The following is a 14,114-nucleotide window of genomic DNA, read 5'->3' as shown; positions in this document are numbered from 1 at the left end:
ACTTTCTGCACTTTAGTTTAAACTAAAAGGATATATGTACTTTGCTGTTTATTTAAAAAAAATACAATTAAGAAATTATTAAAATTTAATACGTAACTAATCATATCGTTGTAGATAATAATTGCATTGAATTGAAAATATAAGTAATAAATTGGAAACTTTTTGTAAATATGATTGAATAATGTATCGCAAATTCGTATAATTTTTATTTATTTTATTATTTTATTTTTACAACTTGTACTATTTTGCTTATGAAATAAGAATGATTCGTTTGTAGTGATTTTGCAATAACAATTTATGATTTTTTGTGCTTTGGTGCTTTTCTAATTGATTTTTTGTGCTTTTCTAAAAGCTGCTTATTAGATACAACGCCAATATGTAGTTTACATAAATTACTATTGCATACACAATTTTTCTAATGCATTTAGTATTTTGTTGGTCGAAATTAATTAATACATAATTAAATATTTATTATTATTATTATTATAATCATAGCAGCCTTTATTATTTCAACTGTTTAATTATGTATATAAGGGAGGGGTTTTACAATATAATGTTAATTGCAAATTTATGCTATTAAAGCTGTTAGAATTTTATCACATCTATTTACAAAAATATATATACAAATTTATGATCTATAATCTTTATAGTTCATGAATATCACTGCGATAGCATAAATATATAATTGAAAATATCACGACATATCTCGAAGAATAGCTTAGTCTAATGTTTTGAGAAATGCATAATGATTAATTTGTTGTAAATTTATCATTATACAAATTTTACAAATTTTTACTTAAAAAGTATCCTAAAATTTTACTAGATTATCGAGAATGTAAAATTGAAGGAACAATAATCATTATGTGTTACGTTACATTATTTTTGACAAATGATATAAATGGTCATTTAGTTGTATCGCGCGATTGCGATGTATCGTTTGACAGTGGTATTTATAAAAAAATAATAAGTGATATGAAAAACAGCCTTATTATTGTAAGTAACTAATGATCATGTTGATAAACGATTGCAATTGATGCTTTTGCGCTACTTTAATACTTCTCTCTCTCTCTCTCTCTCTTTTCGTCTTTTTATTCGTCTATTTACTCGTCTAGTAATCGTTTTAGTCAATCATCTTTAATGAGCAAATTGCCACTTGGCTGTCGGGAGCCTTGCCGAAGGGTTTGTATCCATCGGGTGTCTCGTATACGTTCACTTGATATACCAGCATGGTTTCATAGCCGAACACATCCGTGCCAAGTTGCTGTTGACATAAAAATATCAGTCAAGTATTAAATCAATCCGTATCGTAGATGATTCGTATATAAAATAAGAGTTACGCGATCTTGTTAAATAAAAATGCTTACTTGGCATATTATTTATAAAATATCGGATTAAAACGTATAGAAGAACGTGATAAAATATTACTCGCGTATATTTTATCGCGTTTCTGGCGTGTTACGAGGAAAAAACATTTAGGAATTTATTTGTCAAATCATACACTTTCTGCATTACTAACTAAGCTATCAATAGATTAGATTTACCTGTGTGAGGCTACTAGTATTTGTGGTGAAAATTCCGGCGTATCCTTTCTGCTTAGTAAGTTGTAAGCAATATTCTTCCATTTGTCTTATCACGAGCACGTTCTCCGCAGCAGTCAAGTCGCTGTCCGTTGCCATCATGTAATTGTGGATGATCTGACCCTTGCCTTTCGGTAATTTGTATTCTCTGATCGGTCCCTCCAGGTACTCGAGAAAATCAAAAACGATCATCAGCTTGGAGTTCAATATTAGCTCAGGTTCGTCCCAAAGATCGAAGTTGAGTGTAATCCCGATCATTTTGCCGCTTTGCGCCGACTTCATCGCAAAACTCAGATTTTTCTCTACGAGAGGATTCCACATGGCCTCCATTAATTCCCGATAATCGGCTCTCGTTATGTCCGGCATTAGCCACTGCTCCAGATCAGCTTTCGAATAGAAGCTCTCTGTAATTATCCTGCAAATTTAAGCAAATATTTACCACGACTCTTTCATGCGCGAATTTGAAAGCCGAGTTTTTTTACGACACTCACGTGATTGCGTCCTCTTTGTGGCAATCGCTTAACGGTTCGAAGATGTACGACTTTTGATCGATGGTTTCCTTGAGAGATTCCTCGTCGGACGATATGAATTTCATGCGGTTCAATATTTCGGCCAGATCTTTTGCCATGATGAAATCCGTGATGCTGATATGATAATCCTGGTCTCTCAGTTTAGTCACGGTGTATATCGAATTCAACGAGTTTCCGCCGAGCTCGTAGAAATTCGCGCGCATCTTCACTTGTGAGCAACCATTGCATCCTATTATAGACGCGACCGTTGGAAAGAGAACACGGGCTTTCGCAAGATCTTCACTCGGCACATCGCTGTAATCGCAGTTTGTAGCAATATCGTTTTCTGTGGAAGAATAAGTCTAGTCAATTGACTTCTGTCCTTTGCGAATAAAAACAAGTGAGAAGTGTTTTTTTTATTTGAATTTATTTCGAATTTCTAATCTCTTCGAAAGTAGAAATTATAGTTTTTATTAAATGTTGAAAGTTTAAATTTTTTTTTGCTAGAAAAAATTTATTTAAATTTTTGAGCGTAATAATATAATTTCATAGTAATCTGTAGCAATTTTATGACTTGTAATGTATGTATATTGCTATGCGTATTTTACATGTAAATGATAAAATAATTAGATTTAGTGCAAATATATTAATGTACAATACTTAATTTGTGTACTTTACATCTCAAAGAAATAGAACAATAGATTTTAGAATAGAACGATAGAATGATATATATGTAAAATCATTGATTCGACGTACCATCATTAGGGCAAGACGATTCGTATTGCTTCAATAATGTCTGTCGATCCGTTTTTCCATTAGTTAAAAGAGGTATGTGATCAACAATAATAATTTGTGGCAACATGTATGGCGGTAACGTCCTTTGAAGAAAACTTTCAATTTCTTTCGAGCTGGATATGGTTGTGCCGTCCGCGATCGTAATAAAGGCTACCAGTGCCTAAAAATACGAAAAAATAGGATTTATTTATCATTAACTCAACAGAGGAAAAATTAATTAATCTTTTTCTCAATGATTTATAATATCGATTCTTCATAATTTCAGTGAGTTAAGAAAAGTAAACGAATATTTACCTGTGATAGTTCACCAGGTTTGTAGCAAAGAACCACGACTTTATCGATATCGGGTATCCTGGCAATCACTTTTTCCACTTCCGTGAGGTCAACACGGTGACCTCTAATCTTGATCTGCGAATCCACTCGTCCTTCATAAATTATCGAACCTTTAACGATTTTAGCGTAGTCACCGGTGCGAAAGATCTTTGGATACTCTGCAAATAAATCAGTCTTAGGAAATTTTTGGCGCTTATAATTTCACTGCTGAAAATTTTAGGAAAGAAAAAACTTTATGCAATTATTTGTTGATAAAATTTTATATCATTTAATAATAAGACAATTGCGACGTTTTGATTATCGCAATTTTGCTCGCAAAGGGAAATCGAAATTTATTGAACAGAAGTGTGCATATCGCAAAAAATTCTTCGAAATAGCAAGACACGACATTCGATGTATCACGTTATTGTATATTTTCTTACCTGGATCGATGGCGTGAGGATTGTCCAAAAATTTATGTGCGTCTCGTCCGCGTATGTAACCCGCGGCAAGATTCCTTCCAGCTACGATCAGCTCTCCCACTTCTCCTTGAGGAACTAATCGCATGTCCTTGTTCACGAGGTAGATTATGCAATTGTCGATTGGTTTTCCTGTAAGAAAAGTACGTAGAGTGTTTACATATAGTTAGCGATTATTATCAATAGACTGTCAAATATCAATTTTTTTGTCACTTTATTTTTGCGCAGGTCTTTAGCACGTTTTGGCGAATGAAAAATTATTCTTACCAATTGGCACTTTCTCCATTCCTTGTAATTGTGCGCGTTTGCTCAAAAGGTAGTACGTGACGTCACCCATGACTTCCGTACTACCATAGAAATTAGCCAATATCTTGTCCTCATTGTTAAACTTGGCAAAAAATTGATCGGCCAATGCGACTGGCAAGGTTTCTCCGGAACAAATCCAGAGTTTCAAGCGATTCAGAAGTTTGTCATTCTTATCCTGCGTAATGCGACAGCAGATCGTATATTAGATATCGCAGTAAACGGTGGGCGGTGGCGGATTTTCTTATTGTATAAATTATAACGCCTCGGATATCAGTTTGCGATATTATATCATTATGCTACATCAATTTCTATGTAATATTGTGCATTCTATGAATATTATGCATAAGAGTCTCTTAAAAGATCATACTATTTTAAAACTTTCTGAAGTCGCTCAGGCGAATAAATTAGAAACATTACACTATCTGCGCGATTCTTACTAATTGAACGTGTAATCTGATACATTTGATTTATACAGGGTGATTATCAGAAAGGTGTCTAAAGTAAATTGGTGTTACTTTGCAATGAACAGAATAAAATAAATTTATTTTGTAGAGAAAACTTATCAATTCTATTCTATATAGTATGAAAGAAGTATACAATAATTAAACAATTAAAATAAACATGATAAAAAATGCTACAAATTTATTTGGAAGCTCAGTGATAAATATTTTCAAAGTGTTATCCATCGAAAAACACTGAGCTAAAACAGAGTATTCGAATATATGCATTCAAGATATATTTTCAGTTATGTTAAAAAGTGTATTTAACAATTTTCAGAAATTTTTTAGTTTTTGTGCCACTTCTGATAGACACTTTGAAAATATTTATTACTGAGCACCCAGACACACACAACACAGATTTGTAGCATTTTTTTATTTTAATTAATAATTATATACTTAATATATGTATACTTATATAATTATGTACATAATAATTATATACTTCTTTCATATTACATGTAAATTTGACGGGTTTCTTCAACAATATGATGTTTAATTCATTTTGTTCTGTCCATTCGATGAAAAATTATAGCAATTTACTTAAACACTTTTCCAATGGTCACCCTGTATTGAAACTAAGTGTGATATGCATGTTTTTTACATTAATTACATTACATTGCATTATGCGAAATAATTACCTTAATTACCAAGTCATTACACTGATCGGACAATTATCGAAGTGTGAACATATTTTACTTATATAGCTAGTAGCTTAATTATTTAAATAGCTCGTAATTTGATAAATTTATTATTCTTTAATTAATGAAATGCACAAGGCTACTGTGTAACATTTTTGCGTGCGTTCAGAGAAAGAGCGCATGCATTCGCACGTTTTATCTTATTGATTACGAATTGATCATACCGCATATTTCATGCGCAATGAAGTATGAAAATCCTATTTATTTTAATAGTCTTAAAGACTAGTTAAAAAAGCAATATTCTTCATATTTTATACAACATTGCGTCATGATTAAAATTCCAAGAAGCATACATAATAATGAGAAACATTACAAAAGAGGTAGATACATGGAATGCATTTAAGCATATACTCACTTGTAGACCCAGATACATGAGCAATGAGCGCAGTAACGATGGCACGAGAACTAAACGTTGTATCTGAAGCATAAATGAATTTCCATTTGCCGCAAATCACATTACATACATGATTTAAGTTGAAATTTTGCTAGAAACAATATGAGACAATTTTGAGAGATTTTAAGTTGGCTTTGATTAAAGATTGAATTTCTTAATCAATATAATTTCTTCATTTCCTGAAATAAATTTGCTATCAGATGCGATTATATTAAAATTATTGGCATATTGGAAATATGTTTTTTGTGCTATTAATTATTGCGAAATAACCAGAATAAAAGAAAATGTGCTTGTGCGACTATAGTTATTCAATTTAGTTTATCAAACTAATTTTTATATCGAAGATTTCGTAATAAAAATCTTTGATAATTCTCACGGTTTTAAAATACGTTCGAGTTCAAACATAAGTTTGTCAAGTTTAAAATTTTTGATGATTATATATCTACTTAGAATAAAATCATAGTTATGGAACATTTTTTATAATGAAAATTTTTTACACTTATTCTAACGATCGATGAATTAGTAAGATTTAAAATTACCTGGTGTTTCTCTAAAAGCGGTACGAACCTCTCCGGGTCTTTCGTCACGCTTTTTGGTACGACCACCAAAGTACGATTCTGTAGAAGCGGTCCCCAAATCTCCGGAACGCTATCGACGAATGTCAGGGAAGTCTTGAAGACGCAGCGTTCTTCATCATCCGCGTACGGAAGTTCCCTCCATTGCCATTGCAAACGGTTCAATAGAGTAGCATGCGGTATAAGCACACCTTTAAGAAAATATATTATGCAATTATGATTTTGCAAGTTTTACGTCAAGAATAAACTACAAAGTTGTAGCGTTCTATTTTTTATACTAGAAGTAATCTGCTAATAGTTTATACTAGCAGAACTTACTAGAAGTAAAATTACTACTTTTATACGGAGCAACTTAATGACTTATATTTGCTGTGTATCATGCTACATAATAAAACCGTGAGATCACAGTAATTTAAATCCGGATGTTATTAGCTTGCGACGGAAAAATACAAACTATTATACGCACGTGCGTAAAGGCATGTAAGAGGCAAGAAATGTGCTGCTAATAGCTTGTAAAGGAATATTTTAATAACAAGCAAGGGATAATATCGCAATTAATCTTTTTATGATAGACAGATAAAATTTATTAAGATATGAGTTGAAATGCATGTACCGATACTTGAGATAGTTTTGTACGCGCGCGTAGGTATTATAATATTATACAGGGTGTCCCATTTAACTTGAGACAACTAAATATTTCGAAAAATAAGCATTGTACGAAAAAATGTCCCAAATAAACTTTTAATACTATCAAGGGGGACGTCTGCCTGTGTAAAAATTAACCCGCCCCCACCGCCCCTTGGGGGGGGCCCATCTATCACGATTCGAAAAAATGTCTCGGACAAAACTTACATATTTTTTTCCAAGGAATCCGAATCTGCAATAAAAAATGGGGGTTCCCATTTGAAATTTCAAAGTTGCCACCCGCCCCACCCCCAAGGGGCGGTGGAGGCGGGTTAATTTTTACACAGGCAGACGTCCTCCTTGATAATATTAAAAGTTTATTTGGTACATTTTTTCGTACAATGCTTATTTTTCGAAATATTTAGTTGTCTCAAGTTAAATGGGACACCCTGTATATATTGTACAACGAATGTAATTAATACCTTTTGGAACTCCCGTACTTCCGGAAGTATAAAGAACAATAGCGAGTTGATTGGAGCGCTCCTTCACTTTTAATGTGTCTTCTCGTTCTTGTCTAGCTTCTTTCAAGAGCTGTTCGTACGTCACGATCGAAGTGCCCTCGTAAATCGACAAATCCGCTGAAAATGGAATAGTATTTCTCTGCTCAATTATGCATGATGTAGAGATTGTATCTCACGGAACCAGAAAATATCAATTTTATTCTTTCGTTTATTGTTTTATTATTACGTCAAATTAGAATGAAGCGTGACAACTTCAAATTGTTCTGCACGCAAAACAATTATCATTAATAAAATGATGAAAATACTACATCTGCGTGTTTTTGTGTTTGAAAATCGGGTTAAAGTTCACCGCAGTTGATAAAATCTTTTGTAATATTTACGTTTGGATTTTCGTGCGATGTAAAAGAATGTGCCACTTACCTCCTTCCTCCACCAATACTATTAACGGTTGCGCTTCTTCGAGAATGTGTTTCACTCTGGACATTGGAAATTCCACATCCAAAGGTAAATAGGCCATTTCTGCTTTTATTATACCAAGTAATATAGTTGGAAGTTGATGCGATGGTTTCATGCAGACAGCTACCAGTGATTGGGAGGCTGTTTCAACTTTCTCATATTTTCGTAAAGCTCGCGCCAATTGATTGGTAATGTTATCCAGTTCTTTGAAAGAGAGCGCGTGCTCTCGCCCCTCGTCATCTGCATAGAAATTTCAGATTCAAATATTCATTTTTTTTCTGACATGATATATATATATATAGATTCGATTTATTTAACATAATTTATTTTATATACATTATATTATTATTATCGTTATCTATTCATAGATAATTGATCGATTTATGGCATTAATTATATCGTAAATTTAACTATTTATTATTTATTAATAATTACAATTAATTATTGAATTGAATCACATTACTGCAATAATCTAATTATAAAAATGAGTTTACGGGCAAATGTTATTGATTTTTCTGGACAAATCTGTGAATTTATAACGATTTATTCGCAATAAATATTAATAAGTGAATGGAATTATGTTTATCACAAAGAAAACTCTGCCTTCTGCAAATATCATTGGCTTTATTAATATTGTTAGTGGTTTATTTAAGTAAAATTTATAAGTAACAATTTTATTTTGATCAAAAATAAGTTGTTTACAACAATTTTAAAAACTAATTTAAAACTTTTTTTTTAGAAACTAGTTTAAAACTAATTTTAAAATAGAAAACTGATAAAATACTTTTATAAAAATCACTCTAGACCAATTTATCGACTTCCGTCCTTTTCTATCGAAAAGCAGAAATCTTACCTTCGTAAAATATTGCTGTTTGATTCGGATGAGCTGCTGCTGCACGGCTGAATAGTTCATGCACTAAATCTTTCTCTTTGTGCTTTTCTGTCTGTTGACCTTTTAAGATCGATTGCTGCTGCAACGTACCCATATTCAAATTTTTCGAGACGGTTTACAACAACTATAATTTCTTGCCTTATAAAATCAGCGGAGAGCTGAAATTTAATTTAAAATAAACATTAATAAATGTGCATATATACAAAATTACATATATATATGTATATATATCTTAAAGGATAAATCTTACTTAAAAATCTTTTTCAAATCAATAGATAATTTTACGTTGCGATAATCCTATATACGAAAATAATAATATATAATAATTTTTTTTTCAATATTATTTTCTTGGAAAAAAAAATCGTTAATGAGCATAAGAAATAGTACGAAGAATAATACGAAGAACGGGATTGCATTACTCATTGATTGGCTATCTCTTGCGGGACTAATCGAATGATTAAATTTTTCATAAAAATGATCGGAACGGTATCAATAATTACATAGTAAGTATTATTAACTCGCTTATAGCAAAAAAGAATTGTTTGCAATCTTTGCAACGTGTCGAGACATAAACACAACTGCGACGTTAAGGCATGATAAAAAATTCCGAGACGTATGAAATATATCTAAATAATCAGTGGATAATAAAAACAAGATTCTTAGAAAAAGTCATTTGCTTATCTGAAACTTGCATAATTATTTAGTCTATCTTGTCGTGTCTATTAATTAGGTATTGGGCATTGTAAGTAACGCGCAATTAGTGTATAAACTAATTTGCATAATGTAAAACTGATGTAAAACGAATTCATCTATAACATGAGTTATTAAATGTTTTCAAACGATTTTAATCGGAAATTAATTGTATTTTCAACTAATTTATACGATATTATGCGCTACCGCATAATAACTATCGTATAACAAATACCGTTACCGCTAGATAACTTTTAGTGATCAATATGTAATGATTGACCAATAATCAAATTGGTTATGAGAGGAATAAAATATACAGTGATGTTGAAATTGGTGAACGCGAACACATTTAGACCTGTTGATCGTTCTAATAACGGCTAGATTGAAATAATCTTGATTGCGTAAACATCGACGAATTTGGAAAAGTACACGTATTAGCTTGAAGTCTTTAATGTTGCGCTTATATCGGAGATAAAAACACAATATGACTAAAAAGCAACACAGCACTATCACTTTAGCATTTTTATCTATTATGATAATGCCTATTCTATACTTTAAAAGTATCTTTAATCTTCTGAAAAGCACTTGCACTTATTATCCACTAGAATCTGTGTCAAAAAAGATTATTTTTTATTAACTTATCGCGAATTATTTGTTACACCGCAGTAAATGATCTTCGATGTCTCGCGATTTGTTCATCATCTTAACACTAAAGGCCATTACACATAAAAAAGTTTTAGTCGTAATCGTAAGACTTAAGCAAATTGACCAATCACATTGAGCAGTAATATAAGTCACTCTTATTACTGCTCAATGTGTTTGGACAATTTGCTTACGTCTTACGATTACAACCAAAATTTTTTTACGTGTGATGGCTTTCACTCACCTAGATACTTTGTTTTGCTTATCGTTAGACAGTAATACCTAACGGTAACTCCGACGATAAGCGTTTCAGTGAGAATTAGACACCGTCGATCGCGAAACTGCCGCCGTCAACGACTGTCCAAATACGATATTTCTGGCAGATTTCCTTTCACTCGTGTGTATATATATATATATATATTCCGTTCCTGTTTTTAAAAACTGGCTCCACTATTTCGTAAAAGCGCGTGTTTCTCGCGAACTTTTTTCACTCTTCTCGTCTCTCCTGGTTCTCTTCCTTTTCCTTGAGGTCTTCTTTCCGGTTATTCCGGTTATTGATGGTTGTCCCACGATAATGTTCCTGATTTCTCTTCTTTCGTAGCAATTCAGCCAGCTTGGTGACCGTGGCGATTCTCCAAGTCGTTCTCCAACTCAGCCCGACCTTAGCATTCGGTCATCGGCTGGTCACCGAGAGAGAATGCCTTCTGCGGTTGATATAGCCCGTACTTTTATATAGAATCGGCCATGAGGACTCTGAATTGTTCGTTGTCCCCCACCGTCATCATTACCTTCGCAACTCTTCGCACCACTCTGTCTATCGTTGTTCTGCCCCTCCGTCAATATCTTCTGGGAGATCATCTACGCACGTCGGTCAACGCGAGCATAATTTTTTGTCAGATCAACTACGTAATTTAAACTTTACTACAACTAAAACCTGATAAATTGTTATTTTCAAATTGCTTAATAGAAATCTTATCATTATTTTAATTAATAACTTTTGTAAGAATGTTTAATATTATTATAATAATAACATTAATTGAAATAAGAACTTATGTGCTTTAAAATTTTATATCTAGACGAATTTGAAATGTAGAACAGCAAAAATTTATTTATTTTTATACTATGATAATTTTCAATGGCATTCACAATTCGAATTTTAATCATTTTATATTCTTGTTCTGTAATATAAATTTACGAATTGCTTCAAGTTCACTACATTCTGAGGTCAATCACTTTTTAAGGGTCAATTGACCGATCATGGATTAAAGTCAGCAACATTAAATCAATGACAGAAATTAATTCAGTCAATTGTATATGTAAGCTGTGAATCAGAATTTGATTAATTATGATGTCATAATTTTGAAACAAATACGGGTGTAATGAGGTTAAAAATAGTCTTTGTTTCTAGAAATAATGACTGTTTTTTGAATATTTTATAAAAGTATATTTTCTAGTTACATACATTTTATATCATGTGTTTAACTCACGTTTGACATAAGTGATTGAGAGGAGATTATCATTATTAATTGTACAATCACGATTCGACGCGTATTGCAAATTGATATATTTTATTTGTGACTGTATAAAAAGATGCTGAGACGATATGTCGTATAAAAATTACGAGTTGCTTTTGTTTAATATCGCAAAAAGTTTTTTAAAATGAAATAGTAACGGGTTTTTTATTTGTTCACGAAAGTATGATTAAGAAACGTAATTTAAATTTTAGTGATATGATGCATGATTTGTAATTGGAATAATATTAACTGAGTGACGTATCGATTGAGTTTCCGGGTAACGCAGATGACGTAGTGGTTTATCAACTCAGCATGCGTAGATTCAAAACAGGTATATCTCGCACATACGTGCGTCTATGACGATTTCTGTCTGGAACTTCCAAATGAAAAGCATTCAATGGAATATTCTCCAAGATGAATTCTTTTGCTGAAAGAAGGATTTCTTCTTATAAACTTCGTGACATGGTTTGACAATTGCAATATATGCAAATTAATACATAGCTTGACATTATATAACTAGAATAAATATTTAAACGTAATTTTTTATATTTTTATTTTTATAATAATAAGTCTTGCTATATTTTTCAATTATAGTTTACTATTAAAATGTATTTATTACATGAAATAATTTTTATATTATTTATTATTATTTAATTAATTTTGAATTATTGTAATTTAAGCTTGCATGTACATAGCTACAATTTTTCTTTTTCGTCTCTTACTTATTTCAATAATTAGATAGTAGTTTCAATAGTTAAAAACCCGTTTATTGCTATATGTAGTATTATTATTAGTAGCTGTCAGTTTGTGTAATCAGTTCGTGTGATTATTTTCTTAAGAAGTGGAATTACAGAATTATATTTCCTCTGGTTTTTCCCAAGATCGCAATCGGTTTATAAAAGAAAAAAAAAAAAAAGTTCTTCAGAAATATATTATAACTGTTCATCAGAATACTACGTCAATTTCCTATTTTGTTGCACAGTTATTAGTCATTTGGTTCGTAAGCTCGTGCTAATGTAATGAAAAGGGGAGATTCAAGCTAACAAGACATTCATTTTCCTATTGCACCGCAATCTTTCTATTGCCGCAATAAGTGCAATCAATAAAAATTTGCATGCGCCGATGTTAGGAAAATTCGATCCTTCAATATAGGTTTTTGTTAATAAAATATATAATTTTATACTCTTCTATAGAATACATCAAAATAATTTTACATTTTTTATTGTAGTTCTAAACAGTAATTTCCTGTATTTTAATTAAACATTTTTTTTTGTAAAAAATATTTTTTTATCTACGGATATATTATCGTAAAAAGAATATTTGTATCAAAATTTCTAGTACGAATTTAATTTTCTATTTGAAAAATCATAAATCTATTTACCTTTCTAATATGATGCACTAGATTAGTTTTATTATTCGAAAAATGTGTGTGAACAAACTCAGGAGTTTTATTCGTAATGCTATGATACTTTTATGCCTGTATTATGAAATCGGGTTTGTTGAACCCGAAAGGAAAGCTAGAACTCAAGGTCTGCGCTTGCTTCATATTTCGTCAAATGTCATTTTCGTTTCTTTAATGCAGCAAGACACCGTTCTTTATTATAATACGTAAAATATTCTTTTGTCACGTCCGTAACGATTACCTAATTGCATACTGATAATAATAATTTCTTAATAAACTAGAACTATTCACAAATTTATTTTGCAACATTACAGTTTTTGCTGTTAATACAATTATGTTTTATTTTATGTCAGGTCTACGTCTCATCAAGGCTTATTGAATTATTCATAAGATTTTTATTGAAATTGCAAATTATGGATTGTTCGATTATGGATTTTAGCAAAGTGTTTTTGTCAGAATGCAATTAAAATTGTTTTCACACGATATTTGAGAACAACGTTATATTGTTAAAGGAAATCCCACTGCAACGCTTCCTTATTAGTTTTCTGCCAGGTCAGTTTTGTTTCCCACTGACACACGCTGATTCTTAGATTAACCAAAGACCGTTATGTGCTAGCTTATGAATGGAGGGAACGTATTTTCTAAAACAACGTGCATACACTCGATATTATTATGTGTGACGTATGCGATATAAATGAAAGTAAACTCGTGAAATAAGCGTGTTATTGAACACACTATTAATTATCATAACTTGCGAGCATGGACCATTCAATTCTAATGCTGCAAAACTAGTCTGATAGGGAAAAAATTCATAATGTACTATAGAAAGGATAAATATTTAAACATTACATAGAAAGATTATAAATACCGTAATTAATAAATATGTCGTGTAGAAATTTTCAAATTGTTTTACATAAAATTGTGATTTTTTTATATCAAAAATTGATATATCTAACCAAAATTTGACTTATAATAATTTATTTGTCTCATTTCTCATTTTATTGATTAATAAATAAAATAAAAAACTCTTTGTAAGCTTTTATATGTTATAAAAATACTATAAATATAATTGAATCTTATTCAGTTAATTTCAAATAAACATAGTTTTAACTAAACGTTTTAATTATTAAAATAATGCAAAATACAAAATTATTGTGAAAAAGAATTATATCAAATCATAATGCAATTATTATAATACAATACAGGGTGTCCGATAATTGCTGAATCA

At 31.1% G+C, this 14,114-nt stretch overlaps 2 protein-coding genes across 5 annotated transcripts in view; one reads left to right on the top strand and one right to left on the bottom strand.

The window, feature by feature from the left end:
- The window catches only part of ETHR (ecdysis triggering hormone receptor), an 86,781-nt gene that overhangs the window by 3,942 nt on the left and 68,725 nt on the right, over positions 1-14,114 (top strand). The window lies entirely within an intron of this gene.
- On the bottom strand, positions 194-10,709 carry e (nonribosomal peptide synthetase ebony). The gene is made up of 13 exons (XM_012374057.2): positions 10,215-10,709; positions 8,600-8,796; positions 7,711-7,986; positions 7,252-7,407; positions 6,110-6,336; positions 5,532-5,594; positions 3,940-4,153; positions 3,637-3,804; positions 3,176-3,372; positions 2,843-3,041; positions 2,069-2,432; positions 1,542-1,992; positions 194-1,261 (listed from the first exon to the last, which is right to left on the bottom strand). Exons 2-13 carry the CDS (start codon positions 8,730-8,732, stop codon positions 1,121-1,123), a joined length of 2,589 nt encoding a protein of 862 aa, XP_012229480.2. The 5' UTR covers positions 8,733-8,796; positions 10,215-10,709; the 3' UTR covers positions 194-1,120.

Source organism: Linepithema humile, chromosome 3 (assembly GCF_040581485.1).
Source record: "Linepithema humile isolate Giens D197 chromosome 3, Lhum_UNIL_v1.0, whole genome shotgun sequence".
NCBI lineage: Eukaryota > Metazoa > Arthropoda > Insecta > Hymenoptera > Formicidae > Linepithema > Linepithema humile.
This window is presented reverse-complemented; position numbering and strand designations above follow the sequence as displayed.